Source organism: Melanotaenia boesemani, chromosome 17 (genome assembly GCF_017639745.1).
Source record: "Melanotaenia boesemani isolate fMelBoe1 chromosome 17, fMelBoe1.pri, whole genome shotgun sequence".
Taxonomy (NCBI): Eukaryota; Metazoa; Chordata; class Actinopteri; order Atheriniformes; family Melanotaeniidae; genus Melanotaenia; species Melanotaenia boesemani.
Genome location: NC_055698.1, coordinates 25,142,274 through 25,165,282, shown reverse-complemented (window position 1 = coordinate 25,165,282; position 23,009 = coordinate 25,142,274). Strand labels below are relative to the sequence as shown.

Here is a 23,009-nt window from a genome sequence, read left to right as displayed (position 1 = left end):
TTCTGACTTTCTCCCCCAGATATACGTCTCAAATACTTCTCACATAGCTTAGCAGGGCCTTCACTGCAGATGACTTGTTCTTTGTGCGTCTTTATCCTTTAGTTTTGCTGACAAGTGAAACAACGCTCAATCAGGTTGAGATCAGATGACTGACTGCAGAACATTACACTTCTCATCCTCAGAAAAACCACTGGGTTGCTTTTGCAGTATGTTTTGGGTCATTTTCTTTCCATCCTGTAAGCACCAATCCGTCTTCTTGGCTGCTTCTATCTGAACCTGCTGAACTGATGATAAAATACGAAAACACATCTGAGACTTGTCAATAAAAAGCTTTGATTCAGTTAACCTGTTACATCTGAGCCCCTTAAAAAGAGATGTCTACATATTAAAGAGTTTAATCCTCCAATTTGGATGTAAATATGTAAATACCCTCAAATCAAAGCTTATAAAATTACAAATTCTTCTGTAGTTTGATAATCAGCTTAAATAACATATGTACTGTCAGTCTCTGAATTATACACACCTGACTGAAGCTCTGCAGGTCAAGTCTGTGGACTGATAGAAACTCCATGTTGGCAAATAAGTTTAGGTTTAATAAACTGGTTTCAAAGTTGTTGTTTTTTATTTTTTAACCATTAAAAACTCACCTGTATCTAACCAAAATTCCAAATAGTAATACATTTTCTTTATATTTGTTGTTGTTTATTGTCATAAAAACTGATACTGGTGTTAGTCTAAAAATAGAAAGCATCAATCAGGTTATGTTTAAATTTCATTTTTCAATTTTTGGTTGCGTTATCAGGTCATGACCAGACAGCCACACTGTGTAAAAGGTTCCTTATCATATTAAAAGCTACACATGAATCACCTCCACAGCTTCTCCAATTGTTTAAGTTTGGATAAAAATGGCTTATTTGCTTTCTGAGACGTTATTAAGCTGCTCTGCAGCTCTGATGAAGCAGATTAACTCAGAGTTCTTTTTTCTTTGTGAGAAATCTGGTTTGATTATGTTTTCTTTAAATGTTTACTGTCACAAGGCTTGAATTTTTATTATGCTGCTTCTTCTGCATGGAAACAATTTCAGAATAGCTTCAAACAAAAGCTGAATCTTAAAGTAATTTTATACGATATATAGAGATTTTATTATTATTATTATAATTATTGTTTTTACTAACTTTTGATTTTTTTGGTTTTAATAATAATTTATTAAGATATTTCACTCTTTAATTTACTATAAACTTCCTATGCATTTGTTAAATGTCTATAAACGTAGTATGTTACAACTCTCATTGTACTCTTTCATCTCAGTGAGACTCATTTGTCTATAATAGAGGTTAAAAACACAATAATTATGTTAGAAACTATTTATTACCTCAACTTCCACTTTCTGGAAAAGCATTTGAAGCAACCAGTGCACATTATGATACAATATCTTCAAAACAATTTGTCTAATGTAGAAGCTTTTCTATTGTAGTGGCAACATCCCTGATGCAAACTGTAATAACAAATAATCTTTGTTCTTATCTGCAGCTTGAGCGCCGCTGCTGTCTGTGATGCCCTCCCATGACGCCCTGGTCGGTAGCTGACGCTGCCAGTGAGCGGGAGACGCCACTGCACAGCCGGTCCTGGGCCTGCACCGTCAGCCGGTTCTCGCCCTCCCTCTTGCATGCTGGAGACTCCACCTCCACTCACCTGCCAGTATCCACAGCCATCAACTACAATCCACCCCAGTAAGGTTTGCTTGAAAACCGACACGCTGACGTCCTCGGCCACCAGCAGCAGCAGCCAAAAACCACAATATCGTCTATTCAGACAGCAACACCAGCACCCCCATTATCACCACCGCCACCAGCAGCAGCCATCATGTCCAGTCGTAGGAAGTCCTCCAACCCTCGCATGGTCCAGGTCATCAGCGACCTGCCTGAAGAACAAGATGAACCAGAGGAGGTGATGGACATAGAAACACTGGGCGGCAACACTGTGGCAGAAAAAGAACGATCAGGTTCATCTGAACCAACAGAAAAAATGCAGCAAGAGATTCTAGTGAATCCAGACCCAGAGACGTTTCCAAAACAAGTGGAAAAACAAAACTTTGAGCCATTAGAACAAGAAGAGCAGACCGGTAAAGGGGATCAATCCCCGATCTTTAAAAGTGCAGAAGCAGTAGAGGTGAAAGAAAAGGAAGGAATGAAATCTGACCAGGTTTCCCAGAAAAAGCAGCCAAGGGGCTACGAGTGCAAATACTGCCCGTTTTTGACGCAGAACCTGAATGACTTTAAGGAACATGTGGACTCCAGCCACCCTAATGTCATTCTGAATCCTCTGTATCTCTGTGCTGTGTGTAACTTCAACACCAAGAAGTTTGACTCGCTCACAGAGCACAATGAGACCCAACACCCAGGTGAGACGAACTTCAAGTTTAAGAGGATAAAAATGAACAATCAGACTATCTTAGAACAGACAATCGAAGGCATAGACAATTCAGCTCAATGCGAAATGACAAATGAACAAAGTGAAAGTGACAGCAGCTCTGTGTTTTCACCTTGCATATCTACCACGGTAAAAACCCCAGGTCATGTACAGTCGCTCTGTGGAGGGACTGAACTGAAAAACCAGCTGAACGGCTTCATCCAGAAGGATCAAATCACAGCAGTGAACATCAATGGAACAGTCATATTCCCTGAACCTACCATCCTCCAAGGGCTCTCCCACGTCACCCCAATGCTCCAGCGCCCACCCAACTTTAACTCTGTACCAAAAATAGCCGTTCCCTTGAACACCACCAAATATAACCCATCTTTAGATGACAACCTGACACTGATCACTTCATTTAATAAGTTTCCTTACCCAACACATGCTGAGCTTTCATGGCTTACAGCTGCTTCCAAGCACCCTGAGGAACAGATCAAAGTCTGGTTCACCACCCAGCGGCTGAAGCAAGGCATCACCTGGTCCCCGGAGGAGGTGGAGGAAGCCAGGAAGAAAATGTTCAATGGTTCTATTCCTCCTGCCCATCACACGTTCACCATCTTGCCTACAAGCCCTATCTCTCAGTCATCTACCAAAGCTTCAAAGCAGCCCGTTGTCCACACAACAGTCGAGCATCCGGGTCGCATTCGAACGAGTGTATCCAATGGGTTAAATGTTGTCACCTCAAACTCTACTTCTGGAGTCTCTCATGGTTCCAGCCACTCCCTTAAACGATCCCTGACAACACACCTAACGTCAGTATTCAGCCCAGAATTGAAGCGACCCATCATGGCTGTTGCCCCCCATTCTGGTGACCCTAAAGACAAGGTCCTAATGGCTCCTCCTCCACCACCTCCTCCTCAGAAAGACCGCCTTCCAATGGCTCCACCTCCTGTTCCTGTGGAGATGAAGAGACCTGTAGCAGCTCCTCTGGTTAATGCAGAGATGAAGAGGCCATCAGTTGCTGTGCCTTTAATGCCACCACCACCTCCATCGTCTTCATCGCCATCTATGTCATCCAAAGGGAAAAATCTCTCCACAACAGGAAACCATAAAACAAAACCATTGGTGTCTCTGCCCTCCATGATGTTTCCTGAGTCCTTAACAAGGCCAATGATAGCTCCTCCACCTATCTTCGCACCACCATTTAAAAACGCTTTACTTGTTCCTCGTACTCCTCACATCTTTTCCAAAGAAAAGCAAGCTAATACCCACACTTTGCCAGCTGCTGATTCAAATCTGCCGAACTCCCCTCCGCTCATTAACTCACAAATACGGAGGCCAACTATTATTCAGTCCATTCGCACTCCAGCTAAAGCCTCTTCCCAGATTCAGGGCTTCCCTAAGGAACAGCAAGGAATGGAGCTGAAAGCCAGTTACCCGAAAGGAGACAAGGTTGCCAGTCCTCTTGCAGAAGCCAATGGTAAATGGTCCCAGGATACCCACAACAACGGTATTATAGATCTTGATGGCGGGGAGACACCAGCACCACGAAAACCAGATTTTCTCCACAAGTCTTCTGTGCTGACCCAGTTCCCTTTGCTAGAAAGAATGAAAGGAAAAACAGCAAAACAGCTGAAGATCTTAGAGGAGAATTTTTTGCGAAATAGCTTCCCCACACATAGTGATGTGGACAATCTGACTGCCACTACTGGCCTGTCTCATCAGGAAATCAACAGCTGGTTTGTGGAGCGCCGTGCACTGCGTGACAACCTGGAACAAGCCCTTCTCAACTCCATGGGTACCAAGAAGATGGGTATCGGTGGTATTGCTGGCATTACTGGGAAATCATTACATCAGCAACAGCAGCTTCAGACTATACAACTAAATGGGATTCACAAAACAAGTACCAGTGTGGGTAATCTAAAAAGCCCTCCTCCACCTTTGCACAGCCTCTCCATTATTGCCCCAAACATCATTTCACCCTCCATCCCCAACCTGAATTCCTGCTCAGTGCCTCCAGATAGCCGATCCCTGGCACTCCTCAAGGACGATTTTGCTCAAACACGGTGGCCTTCCCCTGAGGAGTTTAGCCAACTGGAGGGTCGGACGGGACGCTCCGAACTCGCCCGCTGGTTCACAGACACAAGGCTGCAGAGCAGCAGCATGGAACTGACAGAACTTTTTCACAACAATGGAATGAATGGAGGGCAGGGGCAGCCTGTGTGTTCCCCTGAAAATACTCCATCCAGCATCATCCAGCGCTGCCAGGAAGGAGCTGTAAAAAACAACAGTAAGGTGCTGGATGTTGAATTGGGCTGGCTGATGGACCAGCGTTCAAAGAGTCAACAGCATGCTGAGCTCCAAGAGCGGTTTGCTGGCAGGTACTTGAATCAAAGTTTTTGAGTTTTTCATGTATTTTGTTTGACTGTTTGTTGATGGGTCTCTCTGTCACATTTAATGATTTTTTTATTTGTCCTTGTGTCGGTATACATCCTCTCATTGTTACACACACTCTGTTACACCTAGACTACTCATAGTTAACTCTTTTTATATGATACCTTAGAGCAGTGGTTCCCAACCTATTTTCCTTGAGGACCCCCTTCATGCAAATACTAAAAAGCCATGAAACCTCTTCCCCATCCTGCGTTAAAACCATGCTGGGTTTTATACTTTCAGAAGTGAGATTCTCACTATAAATAATCTATTCTGGCTGAGTCCTGTCCTTCTATTAAGCCAAAGGTAAATTAACAACATATATAGACTTACTTTTTTCTTTCTTAAAATAGGGCAAGTGTGTGGACATTAATCACAATGACTGTGAATGTTCAAAGCCTCAGGGACCCCCTGTGCTCTTGTGGGACCCCAGGTTAGGAACCACTGCCTTAGAGTAGCAACACCCAGTTGAGAAACATTGTGATAAACTGCCATCTTGGGGTTAGATATTTCTTCACAACACTAGGTTACATGAAAGAGTCCGGTTTCTTCATCCATCGTCAACCTCTTAAAATAATAACATAAGCAATTATTTTTTAAGTTTTTCTAAAAGCACTAAAAAGTGAACCAAATACTGAAAAGAAATTAGTTTTTGTTTTAGAAAAACATAATAAATGACTTAGGATATCATTTCAAGAGGATGATGACATGCCTTCATAAAACCTGTAAATGTTAGGAGGAGCCTTTAACCCTCAGAAGTTGGATGCTATTATGGTCAAATACATTTGATGTTACTTTCATATAACACATAAAAAATATGTTTACCATCTCCATGTTTGGCTTTTGCTTTTTTAGCACTGCTTCACCAATATGATCTGATAATTATCTTTTCGCTTTAACCTACTTTATTAACATATTTGAATAGAAATCATTATATCCAAATAGAAGAAATTCAGCGAGTAGGATTTGATTTCAACATTTTTCCCACAATGAAAACAAGACAAATATATCCCATCCTATTTTTACACTCCGATATAGTAAATATTTTTGATCCATCAAATTTAAACAATCATATCTCTTACTAGCTATTGCTAACATCTGACTGAGTGTAAAGTGAAAGTGTTTAAATGAGTACCACTTCAAATGAGTCTGCAGCAGATGCAGATTTTAATTGGTTATAATTGGCTCCAGCTCAGCATCAATGATAACACAACCCCCGTGTGTTTAAGCTAATTGTAGCTGAGGATGCTGCAGCTAGGGCAACCTGATTTCTTCAGAGAAAAGTTAAAACGGTCCTGTTAGAAGTTGTAAACTAACCTGATTATTCCATTGTCGTTTCTATCAAACTCACAGCCTGTAGAATACGTTGTCAGAGTAATCTTTTCCTCTTTGAAGTTAAAATTTAGTGAATCAGGAAGTTGTCGCCTGATGATAAACTTGCTAAGCAGATTTTTTTTTTTTTTTTTTAAAAACCTGTTTAAACACATAAATGTACTGTAGTTGGCATCCACCTTTGCCATGACTTCAGTTTCTATAGTTACTAACCTTTGTGACTGAGGCAAAGTACAGTAGAAAGGGAGGCAGGACTGATAATTTAGCATTTAAACTTTGTTGTAGTTGTACTTACTTTTAACTTATTTGAATTATTTGATACAGCTAGCTGAGAATCATATAATTAAACCCCAAACAAGTGATGTGGTGTCATGATTGCTGTATAACGTAATCCACATATATCAGTATGAACACTTTATTACACAGATGAAACTATAGAAAAGACAACAGTTCATTAGAAAAGTCAATAAAAATTTAATTATACTGGCCAAAATTTAGTTTCAGTTTCACTTCTCCCCAGTATTTTGTGTAGTCAGTGTTTATTTAAGTGCTCTCATGGTAGTTTCAGATTTTCTATCCACTGGCACTTTTTCTTGTGACCCAAAATAAATTTCCTCCTTCCCCTTCATGGGTTTAAACTGTTATGTTATTGTTGCCATATTAACATTGTTTTCAAGACATTAACCTAGGAATATACAGGACTTTATTTAGTCTCCCTTTCCGTCAAGCAGCTTGGGACATGTTTGGCCAGATAATACAGCCATTAGGTTGAAAAGCAATATCCACACAATAATTTGGGGAAGCGTTTTATTCTTCCCACGAGTCAGCTGCGATTTCAGACTCCGTACAAAACACCACGGCATGAATCTGCACTGACAGCACATTAAAATCATTCTGGCTGCTGCTGATTTTATAAACAATTAAAAAAAAAACACGCACACACACACTCAACTATGGCAGAACACTGGTAAAGAAAACTGAGAAGATTGGAATGAGGGATTAGTGATCTTTTTTTAATTTCCTAATGTAAAATACATTTGTTCCAGTTTACATCACAGTGACAGCCACGTGTTATATAAACTTGAAAGCAAGAAAAAATATGATGAAGTATTTCTAGAACAATAAAATATACCAAAAAACTTTACCTGATCTGATGTCAGTTCCACTCTTAAACCTCTGAAAAGAGTGAACAGCCCTTAATGTTCTGAATGATAGAACACTGGGACTTATGTTAATCAGAGCACAAAGAGTCACAATCTTGTCGAGGAAAGAGATGTTTTCTTTTGCACAAGTGTTATTCAGGTCAGTACGATTTCATTTAAAATCCAGTACTTGTTGCAGATGCAGCCAATAACATTTTCTATATCCATAATAATATTTTCTTTATATCCAAACTATGGTCAGCCAGGAGCACATCACCTGGAAGAGTTTCTGCAGAAGTCTACTGTTCTCTGTGAAGCATTTATCATTGCACTGCCTAAGAAACCGGGAAAAGGAGGGTGAAAATCTGCTGGTTTATTTCCTTTCTGTCCACTGATTACAAGCTGCTGCTGCAGCCGAGGATACGACTTGGTGAAAAGTTAAAAAGACCAAATACTCATCAGATATTCTGCAAAAATAAAAAAATAAATAGAAATAAAAAAATAAATAAATACGGCCACTTCTGAACTACTGTAAACAGGATGCTGGTTTCCCTACAAAAAAAGAACCAGTCCCACGGTTCTGTGCATGGAGACATCGGGGTACATATCCTATGCTAGGCAATTTAAAATTAAACATGCAAATTGTACAAAAAGAGCAATGTTTGTATAAATACATGCATATATTAAAGAATATACATCAGCAACCAAATTATCTTTTAAACATCTCTTAAAACTTTCTACCTTAGGGCACTTGTTTGCTACATAAGTAATGTTATTCCATAATTTAGCCCTTCTAAAAAATTATTGCACCTGGTATTTAGCTGAGCAAGAAGTTGATTGTCAAGTTAGATCATAATGGATCTATGAATTCATTTCAAATAGGACTAAAAATAATAAAAAAAAACAACATTCACATGAGTGTCAGGATGCAGGTTTCCCCAACTAAATTAAATAAGCAGCATTTCTGTCAGTAGTTTTAATGTTATGGCTGATCAATGTGAAAACATAACACTGACTCAGTAGTGACAACTTCTGCTGGATATACTTTAAATGTCACAGATATCACATATGTATGTTTAGACTTGAGTTAACATCTTATTCTTAACTATCATTCACATTCTGTTTTAAAAGAATGTTTATTTTCGTGAACATCCAAAAGGAAGAGGATGTCCAAATAAAGCAGGAAACCATTAATCAATGTCTGCTCCACAACACCCACTGATGGTGCATAAACACATAAACATTCATCATGTGGGACTCATCGGTGGTGTCCAGCAGTGATTCAGTAGCTTGATGTGAGTCAGTGATGTGACTGTAACTGTGCTGTTAAAACTGGTCAAACAGACTGAGGCAGCAGAGCGTGGCGGAGCTGAAGAACGGGGGACAGAACGGGGGAGTCTTGGGAGGAGCGCAGGAGGTCTTCGGAAGCTGGCTGGAGGACGGACATTTAAGGAGAGGGCGAGACCTGCTTCTGGACAGAGAGAGGAAGATGGCAGAGGACACATCTGGAAGACTGACTGGATAAACGGTGAGAGTTTGTTGGATGTTTTCTTGCATCTGACGTATGTTTGGTTAACAAAACTCACAGCTACTCTTGTTCTGGTTTTCTCAGGTTCTCTGAGAAGTGATAAAGCCCCTGAGTTCTACAAAAAATACTTAGTTTGAGTTTAAAGGCCAGTGTATTTGATTAAACCTCCAACTGTAATATAGCTAGTCCCTAAATCCCCAAGAGGGTCTCCCAAAGAGCATGGGGTCCACAAGGCTTGGACTGTACACAAGCTATGTGATTGTTAAAATTAAGGTCATGTCTGCTTGTAGACGAGTTCAGGTGTATCCACCATGTATTTATCATCTGAATGTTTTGTTCACATGGAACCAGCATTTTTGGAAGCTTAAAAACACAAACTTTTGAAACCAGGCCCCCCAAGTGAATAATTGGGTCATTAAAATCTACTATACAGCAGTGTTTTGAAACATCTATCCTTTGTCAAAAATAAAAAAAAACACACACATAGTTGGCCACCCCAACTTAGGTTAAATAGGTTAGGAAACAGCTAACAGCACCATAGTATTAAGTGCTGATTAATGTAACAGTGGCTGAAACAAACCTAAACGGGCTAGATTAAAGTCAAACAAGCTAAATGTAGCTTTTTAAATTCAAAGAAGCAAATCTGGCATCAGAAATCTGTATTATGTGGACTGTAGTTCCTATTATGACCGCACAAAGAACTCTGCACAGAAGGAGAGACAGAAAGAGTTGCAACTTCTAATGCAAGCACATTAATACATGCATGACATTTTTCATGTTGTATGTGTGTTGCTGCCACATTTCAGCAGAAATCAGCAGCTTACATACACAATATTGTAGCCAGGTCATCATGTGTCTCTCACACAATGTAGTTTGCACTGAATTTATATGATGGCTGTAACTGCACAGTGGACATGATGCAATGACAATCTGTTGGAATATTTTTTAAAAATAGATTCTTCTGTGACTAAAAGAACCACATTATTAAAAAAATAAAAAAAGAGCCAGCTTCTGCAAAGAAAATTAAATCAGTAGTTTAACATGAGCATTGATATGACACATGTCAGAAATCTGAAGTTATGGAGCAAATTAATCAAACATGATTATCTTCGTCCAACAGTTACACTTTTTTGCTATTTTTTCCCTGTCTAAGTAATGCCTGGGAAAGAAATTTGGCTCTTTAGTTGATAATTGCTCCATTGTGTTTACCAGCATCTATCCAACTGTACCTGTTTTCTGTATGCTTCTCAATAAACAGCCCTCAGTGGCCCTGTTTAATGTTTCTAATTTAAAAAACATCTGCCTTCTGCAGCCATAGCAAGATGAAATTTTCTATAAAGCTCCAAACAGCTGCAGGGAGCGGCAGGTTTGGTTGACATTTCACTGTGAGGTCATCACTACCAGACACACCTTTCACTCCATCACACTGTTTTCATGCTGTTATCTGAAAAAAAAAAGCTACGCTCTCTGTATCTACAGATTTTCTGTAAAAATGAATGTGTAGCTGCAGGTTTTTCCACCCAGAACTGATTTGACTTGATGAGGCCCTCTTTGGTCCCCAGTGTCCCTCCTCCACTCCCCACTCTGTTAGAGTTGAAGCCAACATCTCAATCCCAGGCAACAAACAAATGTACCCCAGCCAGTCACTTTCTGTGTGTGTGGAGCTGATTGAGTTTTGGCTGCAACTCCTCAGTAACAAACACTAAGTTCAGGAAAATTAAAGGGAAAAAAAAAACCTTATTGGAGGCCGAAAATAGCAGCAGACCCCCTGGTGTGGCAAAGTTTGATAGATAAAAAGCTCCGCCTAGGGCAAAGAGTGATGACAGAGTCTGCTTCGTGTTCCATCCACTGTCTGTTCTGACAGAAGATTGAATGTCTTAATGTCTCTACCTACCTTTTGCTTATCAAAAATACAATCTGTTTAAATGATTTCCTCAGTTGTGGAAAGCAGGTGAAAACAGAACTTCTTACATTGTCAGTTTTGGACGATTGTCACTACTTTAAAGCTTTTAAAATCAGCACCTGACAGCTAAAATCAATAATCAATATGCAGCGCTCTTAAAAGCCAAAAGAAAGAATGTATTTTTGCAAATGAAACACTTGATGTCAGAGGTATTTTAGAAGGATTTCTGCTCCTTTTTCCACCCTCAGATGAATTCAAAGGAACTTCATTTAACTTCATTATATATATATATATATATATATATATATATATATGTACCAGCTAACACTTGGGGTGAATGATATTGCATTTTTCCAATATATCTGCAGACTGATACTTTCTAACTCGTTTTGATTACCAGTGCCAATACCAATATTTGACCATGTTTTGTAAACAGAGAATCTGACATATTACTAATTTCTGTATTATCCCAATGACCCAAATTTACAGTTACTTATGAAAAGAACAATATTAAATTAAAACATAAAATAACATAACATTTTAAAGGGAGATATGTAGACTTCTATTCTATTTGATAAGCTGGGGTGATCCTCCCCAGTAATAATCTTAAAACTAGCCACAACCAGGCCAAATGCGACTTACTCAAATTACCTACCTGCAAGTCAGAGCTGAGTTTTTATCTGATCCTGATTGAATTTTAAAGTTTTTTAGACATCATCGATGACAAGATGATGTTATCATGCGTCCTTATTTCAAGCATGGCTCTACATTACGACAAACAAAACCTGGTTTACCCTGTAGGGTTGGTTATGAGCCATTATTTACCCTCAAAATCCTGTTTTTTAAAGAAACGAAAAAATTACTAATTTTTATCAACAGTATAGGTGGTTTTCAGCACAATTAATCAATACTCTGTTATTTAAAGCTCAAGAAAACAAATTTTAGGGTGCACTACCCCTTTAATTAATTAAATTTCACCTGTATGCAATCCAAGTATCATACAGCCTCAGTAAATGAAAAGATGTTCTCATATCAAACGGCTATGAAGGCCGAGGAGCTCTCTAAACAGGTCAGGGACAAAGTTCTCTGTCTATGTCCAAAACCTTGAAAATTCCACAGAGTACCATTAACTCAATCGTCACAAAATAAAAAGAATATGGCCTTACAACAGCCCTGCTTGGAGAGGTTCATCCACCAAAACACACACAAAAAAAATAACTCTCAAGTGGTTAAATGTGTTGGAATGATCCAGACCATTACTTAAAGATTGCACCAGCAGAACCCATCCAGCCTGAAAGAACTGGAGCAGCTTTGCTTTGAGTAAATGGGCGAAAATCCCAGAGGTTAGAGGTGCCAAGCTCAAAGAAACATATCCAAAGAGACTTGCAGCTGTAATTGCTGCAAAAGGTAGCTCTACAAAGTACTGGCATTAAGGATGATGAATAGTTAGGCACACAAACCACACAAGTTTTTATCATTTCTTGCTTGCCTCACAAAATCAAGCAATTTGCATCTTCAAGGTTGCTCGCATGTTGTGTAAACTGAATGATAAAAACATCCCAAATATTAATTTTAATTCCAGGTTGTAAAGCAACAACATAGGAAAAATGCCAAGAGTGGTGAACAGTTTTGCAAGCTACTGTATCTTCTGTTTACACACTTCAAATCGGGGGTCTAGTTTTTGTTTGCATTTTCAGGTTATTAATGTTGGAATGAGTGAAAATATTTCTTCTTTTGAAAAGATAAATAGACTGCTGTCTAATTTTTTTTCTCTAACAAAACTGAAATGCTGTTAAACATGAGTTAGGTCAAAACGGTCAAGCTATAATTTATAAAGACAGATTTCAGTCCCATTCACTGTTAATTCTTCACTCAAAAAATAAAACAAGAAAAAGGTAACCTTGGTAGAGGGGGGTTTGAGAGGCAACGCCTATAGAGCTGTGCTGGTTAAAAAATCTTGTCTGACTGTCCTTTATGAATTAATATCTAAAGTAAAGTGAAGCCTACCCGCACCCACAGTGTAGCTTGATATGAAATCCAAATATTTCATATCAGATTAATTCTAATTTCTCTTTTTATTCTGATAAAATCCAGTTTTTAAGTAAAGCTAAAAAAAAAGACATCAAATTTTAAATTAGCTAGGCTAAATAAAACTCATAGTTTTTGCACTGCTTGCAAATCATGTTTAAATTTGTCCAAGTACCAATGGACAAATGTTGATGACTCAACAACAGACATTTAAACTACCAAAAAAAAAAAAAGGAAAAAGGATGAGGCATATCTTGCCCTAAGCTTGACCGAGTAATGGTAATGGTGGATAATGAAGTGAGACCACAGTGTGTTGTATGTCTCAAAATATCAGCATCTGATATAATGAAGCCAAACAAGTTACAGCACCACCTTGGGACTTCACATCCTGAACACAGACAATCCTGCTGATTACTTTAGAAATAAATGACAGTCAACTATCATATACTATCATATAGAGTAGTGTTACTAAAGCAGCATCTGTCTCATTCAAAGCTCAACTCACCTGAAATAATTTGCAGAGAGTTCCCTGGTTTAAAACACCTCACACTATAGCAGAAGAATTGATAATTCCTTTTGCCACTGACATGACTTTAACTGCAATAAATGAAGTATCAGCCAATAAACAAAAGACTATTTTGTGGCACATTTCAACATATTTCGACATAAGCATCGGGGTGCATGTGATAGTGGGATGGGGGGGACTTGGCATTATTTTTGCCAATAAAAAGGGGGTCTAACAGAAAAAAGTTTGGCAACACTGCTCTAATGGATCGCAGTGCATGCTGTAAATGTGAAGGTAAGGTGATGCATGGTGTCTCTGAGGGGCAGAAGTGTGGTAATGTAGCTTCGTTGTAATGAACACCAAACACCAAAAACTTTTTATTGGGTACAGTTTGTCACACATTTGGAAAAAACACAAAATTCTTGGTAGTTCTCTTTAGTTATTATGGATCTTTATGATGAATGGTTATTTTAACCAGATTGAAAGACATTCTGTACTTTTTCATATAAACTTAACTATATCTACAAAAGGCCACAGTCTGATGCAGTTATATCAGGTACATTTTTCATTTAACTTAACTCGGATCCCTGTTTCTAATAACTCAGTGGACTTCTGAGGACTTCTTGACAGCTTTGTCCACTGACTAACAATCACATCTAACATTTCATGGGAAAGCTGCCCCAGACATAATATGAAAAAGTGGATTTGGTTGGTTTGTTGCTGCTGTTTTAAACCATTACCATTTTGGGTTTTGCTGCAAAAAATGCAAAAGATGAGCCTGTTAACCTGAGAATACAATGCACATCTATTTGATGACTCACCTCTCTCGTGAAGTGACCCTGTCTAAAATGGTGCATAATTTCAAGTCTTATTCAGGCAGATGAGTAGTTTAATTTGCTACAAAACAGCAGGACAAATCCATCTCCTCAAGCTGCCTCACAAACTCCTCCACCCCTCTGCACAAACATTCACGTCAGACTGAAGGACAGCACACACACCATCATATATTTACAAACAGGATATTTCTACAGAAATTATAGGATCAAACTTTAATGTCTTAATGCATGTTCAGCCAAATTGTGACATTTTCCAGTAAATATCACCAGTAGCAGCAAAGTGAAACATGCATAAAAAACTTCATCTTATTGTAGTTTTATCAGAGGAGCTGGGGGAGATGTCGTGGCAGTCGTGATTCAATTCATGAGCAGAATGATAAATGTACATGAGCTGCTATCTAAACTCAAGCAGTTTGGCTGCAGCTTCTCAGTTCAGGTGCCAGTTTTTATTTGAGGCTGAAGTCCGCTTTCAGGATCAGTTTGACTCGCAGAATGCCAACTGTGGCAGGTGGATTACAGGAATCCACCAAACACTGCTGATGCGAAAATTTGCTCCAGATAGAAGTCATACCAGAATGCTGAAATTTATTCATGTGGTGCTTCCTTCCTCAAAAAGGAAATATGTCCCTCCATTAAAAATAAAAAATAAAAAGAAGAAAGGCTTAATTAAACATTATTAATATTGAGGAAAGTTTTAGATGCATTTACTCAGACTGATAAATTACAGGTATAATTTTTAATTCTTTGCATATTTTATTTCCACACCATTAACTTTCTCAACCTCTTTCATCGCCTAGTAATTGCAAAAACTTGTTGCAACTTTTTTAACTGTCTTTTATAGCCCTAACATTAATTTCATGTCAGTGGATTCCTGTTTAGGTTTTGGGAGGTAATTCTGTCTTTTAATTCATGCATCTGTAACCACGTGGTTACTTTTTGGAGAAGCAGCAGGTTCAGTTGCTTGGAACAGCTCGTGCTTTTCATCAGTAAGAGTGTCTTCTTGTCCAAACCTTTTTTTTTTTTTTTTTTTGCTCTTTGTCTTCAAAGTAACATGGAAACTTTGGAGTTAAAGGTGTTTTTCTTACTTAAGGAGTTCCCATCCCATCTCCAGTAGTGAATATCGATCTCTTCAGTTACTGGGTGTTCAGGTTTGACTGTTTAAATAACACTTTTGAAGCACTTTTTAGGGTTAAAAGCAACTAAAAAAAGCAGAAACTAATTAATAAAAAAATATTGCCAACACAAAAACACACAAAGAAGCAAAGTTCATAAACTGTGAACATTATACCTATATGTGTGCAATGTACTAAGGTTTGGAGCTGGTTTCACAAAGGTCAGGCCTGATAGCCAAAGACCAATTTTAAGCCCAGAAAATTTAAGGACCATGAACAGACCTCCACTCAGTTTTAATGTGAATCTTTCTCCGAATTTTAAGGCGAACTCTGTGTGTATCAGTTGTTTAGATGGCACACTGACAGTCATTATGCACATTCCCGAAGCATTTCTTGCCTTGCAGCATCCAGGTGCTGAGAAATCGCACAACTTTTTGTTCTAGCCCTGGCCATCATGTGACGTCTGTGTTTTGCTTTAAGGTGCTGTGTCACACGCTAGCAACTGGATATCAACATACTGGCTGTTTTAAATGTGTACCATTGTGGATTCAGCAAAGAAAGAAGACGTTATTAGAGGAAGTGAGGAAAAGAAAGAGAGAAAGTGGCAGAGCAAGAAATAAACCAAGACTCAACATTTGACAGACTTTTACTGGCTAGAGAGGGCTCAGAGAAGAGAGGATGGAAGGAGTTTAGTAGTAGTTTTAAATTTAAAAAGCAGTGTCTTCAGTTTTATAATAATAAAAAAGAGGTTATCCAGGCTGTGATGTCTCAAACATAGGCTTGTAATTTCAGAAACATTATTTTAGTTAAGTCAGGAATCTTCAGCATAACAGTGAACATATATGTTGTGTATTTTATTTACCTCTCATCAAAATTTTGCTGTTTTTATTTTTACTTTATTTTTTCTCCATCAGTCATATATTTCGTAATTTATATATATATAAATATATATATAAAAAAAATTTTGTCCCCTCACCCTCTGTGGGCGGTCTCATCCATCCAAGCTCGGGTCCTCTACCAGAGGCCTGGGAGCTTGAGGGTTCTGCGCAGTATCTTTGCTGTTCCTAGGACATCTCTGAGATGTCTGGGGTTTGTCCTGGGATCTCTCTTAGTTTGGGGGTTACTGTCCCGAGTGCTCCCATGACCACGGGCACAACTGTTGCCTTCACTTTCCAGGCCTTCTCAAGTTCTTCTTTCAGGCCTTGTTATTTCTCCAGTTTCTCATGTTCCTTTTTCCTGATGTTGCAGTCGCTTGGTATTGCGATGTCAACCACAATGGCTTTCCTCTGCTGTTTGTCCATCACCACAATGTCCGGCTGGTTTGCCTTTACCATTTTGTCCGTCTGGATCTGGAAGTCCCACAGGATGAAATGAACGAGAGGCGATGATATATATATATATATATATATACATATATCTCAGTGGTACGATGACCCCAAGAACAAGTGATAAAAAATTATTATATTAGAGAGCCATAACAATTTATGGAGAAATTCCCTGGAGTGAAAATTGATGTGGTGCGATGTCCCAGCTTATGTGTGTGTGTAAGTGCACCATCCATTGTCCTGTCTCACTAATCACAGCAGCTCAAGGCGTCATTTAATCAGCAGAGCACAGCACAGCGTCCCATAATAACTTATCAACAGCATAGCTTATAGATGAAGGCTTAATTGCCAAAATGCTGCAGTGTTTCTCCCCCCGTTATCATTATGAAGTAAAACACAGAGGCACCAGACACAAAAATTACCTGTTTCCACGTGTATTAAGATTAAAAATCATTATTTTTTAATAGATTTGTGCCATCAGTTTTAATATAAAAGGAATTTTTGTAACAATTCTTTCCAGTAATATAAGATTTGAAGAGAGATTCAAATTATAGGGGCCTTATTACCTGAAGCAGCAACAGTCCCGATGTTAATCAAATCTGTATTATTTCCTACTGTGCTCTGAACTGTATTGTCAAAGTAGTGTATTCATATGGCGGAAAGATAATCAGTTTATAAAAGTAGAATGTGTTGCAACAGCCTTTGTAAAGGACGCACACTCCTTGTAATTAGAATTTGATATATTTTAATAAAAAAGGTGTTACAGAATTTTTTTTTTTTTATTGTTATCTGCTGTTCTGTATCAGAAAGGACAATGATCAGCATAACACAGATGTTTTCCATTAATATCGGCACACTTTTTCAGGAGAAAATAGTCCAATGTCAGAGCTGCAGCTGGGGTAATGCATGAATTTGTGGGGTATTTATTTTTTAATATGATTGGAGTTTGACATATTCAGCTTAAAAAAATAGAAAAACAATGAAAAGAAAAGAACTTTCTCGGTTAGCTCACTGGAAAAAAGAAAGTTGATCTTAAATAATTATTATTTTTCTTGGTAACATATTTTAAAACCTTGTAAATTGGTTGATCCTGAGCACAAATCCCTAAAAACAACAGTAAGATCATTAGTTTCTTCAAAGATGGAACTGTTTCGTCCAACTTTTAAAGTTATTTTTTTGTTTATATGCATCCTCATATATCCCTCCTTTGTGGCAATTCTGCATCTCTTTTGAGTTATAATGTTTGTCTTGATGCCATTTTGTACCTCTTTATTGACAAGTCCCTTTGAGTGACATCATGCAGCTGAAGCTAAACTGCCTACTAGTCCATTTGATCATTAGCCCTTTGGTAGGTGTTCCAATAATCCAGACAGGATGTAGACTTCCAAAACGCAGCTCCATCTGCTGTTTGTGTATATGAAGCTGATGAAGCACAACTTCCACCAGTCGTATCGGATTATCAGCTCTTGTTAGCCATAGTGACCAGTTGCATGACTGAATAAACAGGTTAGCAGCTGAACAGAAGAGGTACCATCTATTTATATGTTAAGTCGCTGTCCTCATACTTCCATGTGTCTTTTATGTTGCCATTGTTGTTAAGTCATTGTTAAGCTTGCACAATTTCTACAGTTGTTGCTTTTGTTTTCATGGGGCGGCATGGCTCAGTGGGTAGAGTGGCCGTCCTGCAGCCCAAGGGTTGCCGGCGCCTTGCATGGCAGCTTCCGCCATCAGTGTGTGAATGGGTGAATGTGACGTATATGTAAAGCACTTTGGATAAGTATATAAGTGCAGACCATTTACCTGTTCCTCATCTTTTTTTCTGGTCACATGTCAGCTCTTCTGCTGAGCATTGCCCCCCCCGAATTCCGGTATTGCTCTATTTTCTGCGTGAAGCAACAGAGGGCTAAGCTCCTAATTACACATATAACCAACGCAGGAGATGGACAAAACTGTTCGTCTTGTCTGCGTATCTGTCTTACGCGTTTAGCATAAACGGCCCGTGAACCAGGGAGATAGTGTTTACCAAAACGGCAGCATTATTTAATGTCAAGAGAAAGATTTAAATTTTTCTAAGAAAGTTTGTGGATCATAAATAAACTTTGACAGTGTGAAAAAATGTCCTTTGATGTATTTTTAACATAAAAATAAATAATCACTGCCACTTTAAATGAGCTCTGTTGGCATCGGCAGTATAAATAAATGGTAGCACTTTAGAAAGCATCAAATCTCAAATTTCTTTCTTCCATTTGCAAAGTTAAAAAAAAGCAGTTATGTTCAGATGGTTTAAATGACCTTTTACATATTTGGGAATCTCCTCTTTTTATTTTCTTTTTGTGTTCCATGCTTTTTATTGAAGGTAAATACTGTTGCTCCTGAATAGATTTCTGATTGCAGGCTTTTTTTCTGTCACATAATAACACATTTGCATAGCTTCTGCATTTTGGATGGAATTTCTTAAAGGAAAGGGACCTTTCTTGCTGCCAAAGCTAACCAATCAGAGCAGACAGGTGTTTTTTAAGTTCTTTTAAAAAGACAGGATCCAAAGTAGATAATTTGAGACAGAAAATGTAAATAAAACCAAAAATAATATCACAAAAGCTTTAGAAATGTGTGCTATTAGTAAAATAACATTTAATATGCTCTTAAAATCAAATATCATTCTGTACATTATCCTAGTAAAAGCAATATGAAGATACTGGATTTTGTTGTAACGTGTTTTTAACGACAACCAATCTATGTCTTTTTAATGTGTTTCTATAATCACAGCGACTGTAGGGCTTTTTAAATAACTTCCACACAAAATGCAATTTTAAATACACTTTCCCTCTTACATGGATTAGGGGGGAGTGTGCCGGCTGGTCAGATCGGCCTTTATTTCACAACATGTCCCAGTTAAGAACAGCACCAGATCATCGGCTACCGGCACAACAATTGCTTTTTAATCCCTTCTCTCCTGATTTTTGTTACTGTTTGTTTGCTCGGTTTTGTTTTGTTGTTCCTTGTTTTTTAGTAAAAAATGATCAGAGTTCATGTCAGTCTGATATTTCTATTATGTTCAAAAATGTTTGACAGTTTTAAGTTCATTTTCCTCTCCATCCCCCCTCTCCTTTTCTTTGTCTCTTCCCCATCTGTTGATTTTAGGTGCGAATCGGATTTGCCGCCATCACCGTCACTGCTGCTGGAAACATACAGGAGGAAAGAAAATGAAGAATGGAACAACAGAAAAAAAGAGTTTTTTTAATTAACAGATATTGTATTTTTTTCTTTTTCTTTTTTTTTTTTACCAGTTTTTAGCTATTGATTGTCGCATCCAAGGTCATGCACGGCAACCTCCTTTGTCACGTTGTTGGTACTGTCGTCATTGTTCTAGACATGAAATGCCCCCAACGATTGCAACAAAAGAGTGAGTTTAAATAAGATGAGGTCTCTGAGGAGGCAGATTTTATTTTAGAGATGAGCAAACATGCACCTAAATTGAAATCTGAGTGCAAAGAGAAATTCAGGGTCACGATCCCTGAAGATAATTACACTTTCCCTCCCTTCAGCTTTGAGTTCACACAGCGATGTGAATATTACAAAACAAAGTAGGAGCAAGGCCACACCCTGGATATGCAGAGGCAAGGCTCTGTGCATAGACACTACCAAGAGGTGCAGCTTTTAAATGAGAGGCTGATTTGAAAAATGCTGTAAACAATCATAGTGATCAAAGATGTGGCAGATAATCATTGTGCTGAAGCTTCTTTCTGAGGCATTTACTGTTTTACTTTATCAGGTTTAAGTTCATATTTCCCTTTAGAGAAGTAGAACCATGGCTGAATCTTATTTAGGCGGTCAGGAAAATGCTGTCATTTGAACATCTAACTGGGTGGGAACAGTTAATGGTTTCCTTTTTGTCAAAGTGCATAAGATTTTTTTGTATCTGATGTATTGTCAGGTACAAAAAGTTAAAAAAATTATCCCTTCTATTTGTCTTTCTCAAACCTTCCTCAATCATCTTTTTATTCTAAATCCAACCCTAAATCTGTGAAATTTAACTTTAATGACTTCTTAAAGTTAGGTTAAATAGTTCTGTCATAAAACTGATAAAAATCCTTATAGTTGTTTACTTTAGTGAGTTGTGTATTAGTTGATGACATGGCTTTACTGGCATGTAAAAATCTACTTTTTGTTGAATTTCTGCAACAAAACTTTGTGACATCAGACCAGAATTTCAAAGTTGACATCTGTTGGCATGGTGGGATAATTCATATGCAAATTCATACTTTCACCCAGGCAAGAGCGGTTCGAGTCCTATCAAGATTCTGATTTATCTCATAATTACGACGTTTTTCTAATGTATAATTTTAACTTAAGTGATACTGACTCATCTCAAAGTATTAATTTAGATCTATCGTGAAAGTCATATTACTTTATATTTTTTCCACAATTTCACAAATGACATTCCATGCAGACAGCATCATTAATTATCAAAAATATCAAATTTCTCAACTTCTCTTCAAGCAGAAGCTCTTTCAGTATCCTAACATGCATTTTTATGAGCATCCTGGTGCCAATGGAGAGCTGTGTAGCACATATCTGTCAGTCATTTTAAATTATAAATGAATACGGTGCATTTACATTCCCTATTTGTATGCACATTTGCTATTTGCACATGAAAATATCTATTTAAACGTCAGCAATTCAAAACTTCACCTTTATCTTTACAAACCAGTTCACTAAATTTGCTTAACAACTGCAGTTCATTTGATATTTAACTCTTGAGCTACACTTGAAAGAAAAGGTTTGACATGTTAAGGCTTAGGCAGCTTCCCTATTTGATTTTGTAGCAATATTTAATTTTCCTTTTAAGAGCTCAAACATTCCCTTTAAGTGGAAGTTTTATTAATTAACAAGCAGATTTTAATCTTTCTTGCCTTCCCTTCTAAAGAAAGTGTTGCTTTTTTTAATCATCCTGGACCTGAATAATCTGTTGTTGTTTTTTTTTTTCTATACTTTGCCTTTAATAACCAACCTAACTGATGATCTGCACTTTACAATAAGACCCTTAAAAGCCCCTCAAACTTTTACCTTAAAGTTAGTCTGGTGGAATCGGTGAAACTGGGGAATTGGCATGTCGTGAACTTGACGGATGGATGGACCACCAGACGTGACTGAGGTGATGTTGTGCATGACCTGTGTTGCCATGGAGATGTGAGGATGAGGAGGAAGGTGAGCCGGAGTACTGAATGTGTGCCTGCAGCAGTGTGACTACACACCGACCAATCAACAGACAGGGTGGATTTAAAACAAACAAACAAACAAGAAAAAAAAAACAAAAACGCCGAGTGCCAAAGCTGGGATCTGCTGCATTCTCACTACACTTTAAAAAAAAAAGGGTTCTTCTTCTTCTTCTTCTTCTTCTTCTTCTTCTTCTTGTAAATAGGATATATATGTTTGTTTGTTTGGTTTTCCTGCATTGATACAGATTTGTAAAATTTTGCGGAAAAATCTTGTTACATTTTGTAAAATGGGAGCAATTCGTCCCCCCAGAACCCTCCTTCTTTTTTTTTTAACCCCTTTCTCGGCTCTTTTACCATTTCTTTTTTGTTTGTTTGTTGTTGTTTTTATTGTTGTTGTTGTTGATGGACTTTTAAACAATCATGGTGCCAGCAGCGGTATGCGTGCAACATCCCTTTTTTTTTCTTCTCCTCTTTCTTTTCCCATCTCTCCTTCTCGTCTTTTTGTACTGAAGCTGAGTGGAACCACTACAGAAACGAAAAAGACACAGACCAGTTGGCAATACTTCAATCACTTCTTCTTCGTCTAACCAGCACTGGACTTCCGCCCGCCACTCCCCTGGTGAGAGGAGAAGAGGTGGGAGGAAGATGAGGAGGAGGAGGAGGAAGGGAAGGATGGAGGAAGAGGGGGGCTTCACTTCACATCAAATCAGATTTAAAAGAACAAAACACAGAAAAGCACCTTTGGATTTTGTTTTCTTTTTTTATTTTACTGTGCTGAAGTAATGTCAAGTGCTATTATTATTATTATTATTATTATTATTATTATCATTATTATTATTATTATTATTATTATTATTATTGTAGCCACTCTGTCTGGAACCCTTTTTTTGAAGAAAAGCAAAGGAAAAAAAAAAGAAAAAGAAACTTAAGCCAATCTGCACTTCTTGTTCCAACGAACATGCTTGTATGACCAAGTGACTGTCGTGAATCTTTGTTGAAAACCGTGAAGGAACAACATGAGATAAACAACAACAACAACAAAAGCAGTTAAGAAACTGCCCAAATGGTGGCAAATGCAGATGGATTTAATGGTAACGATCACACAACACACAAACTCGACAGCAAAAACCCACAATCCAGAATCATGCTGCCTGAATCACACTTTATTCTCTTTCCTTGTTCTTTCATGTTCTTTCACTTTGTCTTACTTTTCACCTTTTCTTTGTCCCTATCT

At 38.1% G+C, this 23,009-nt stretch overlaps 1 protein-coding gene across 2 annotated transcripts in view; it reads left to right on the top strand.

Moving 5' to 3' along the window:
- LOC121657073 (zinc fingers and homeoboxes protein 2-like) overlaps positions 1-22,469 on the top strand; it is a 146,331-nt gene extending 123,862 nt beyond the window's left edge. For both annotated transcript variants that reach the window (XM_042012439.1, XM_042012438.1), the window contains 3 exons: positions 1,531-4,793; positions 8,664-8,847; positions 19,698-22,469. In XM_042012439.1, coding sequence (XP_041868373.1) covers positions 1,864-4,793; positions 8,664-8,844 — 3,111 coding nt within the window. In that variant the 5' untranslated portion in view covers positions 1,531-1,863 and the 3' untranslated portion in view covers positions 8,845-8,847; positions 19,698-22,469. The remainder of the gene's footprint in view (positions 1-1,530; positions 4,794-8,663; positions 8,848-19,697) is intronic.
- Positions 22,470-23,009: the final 540 nt, after the last annotated feature.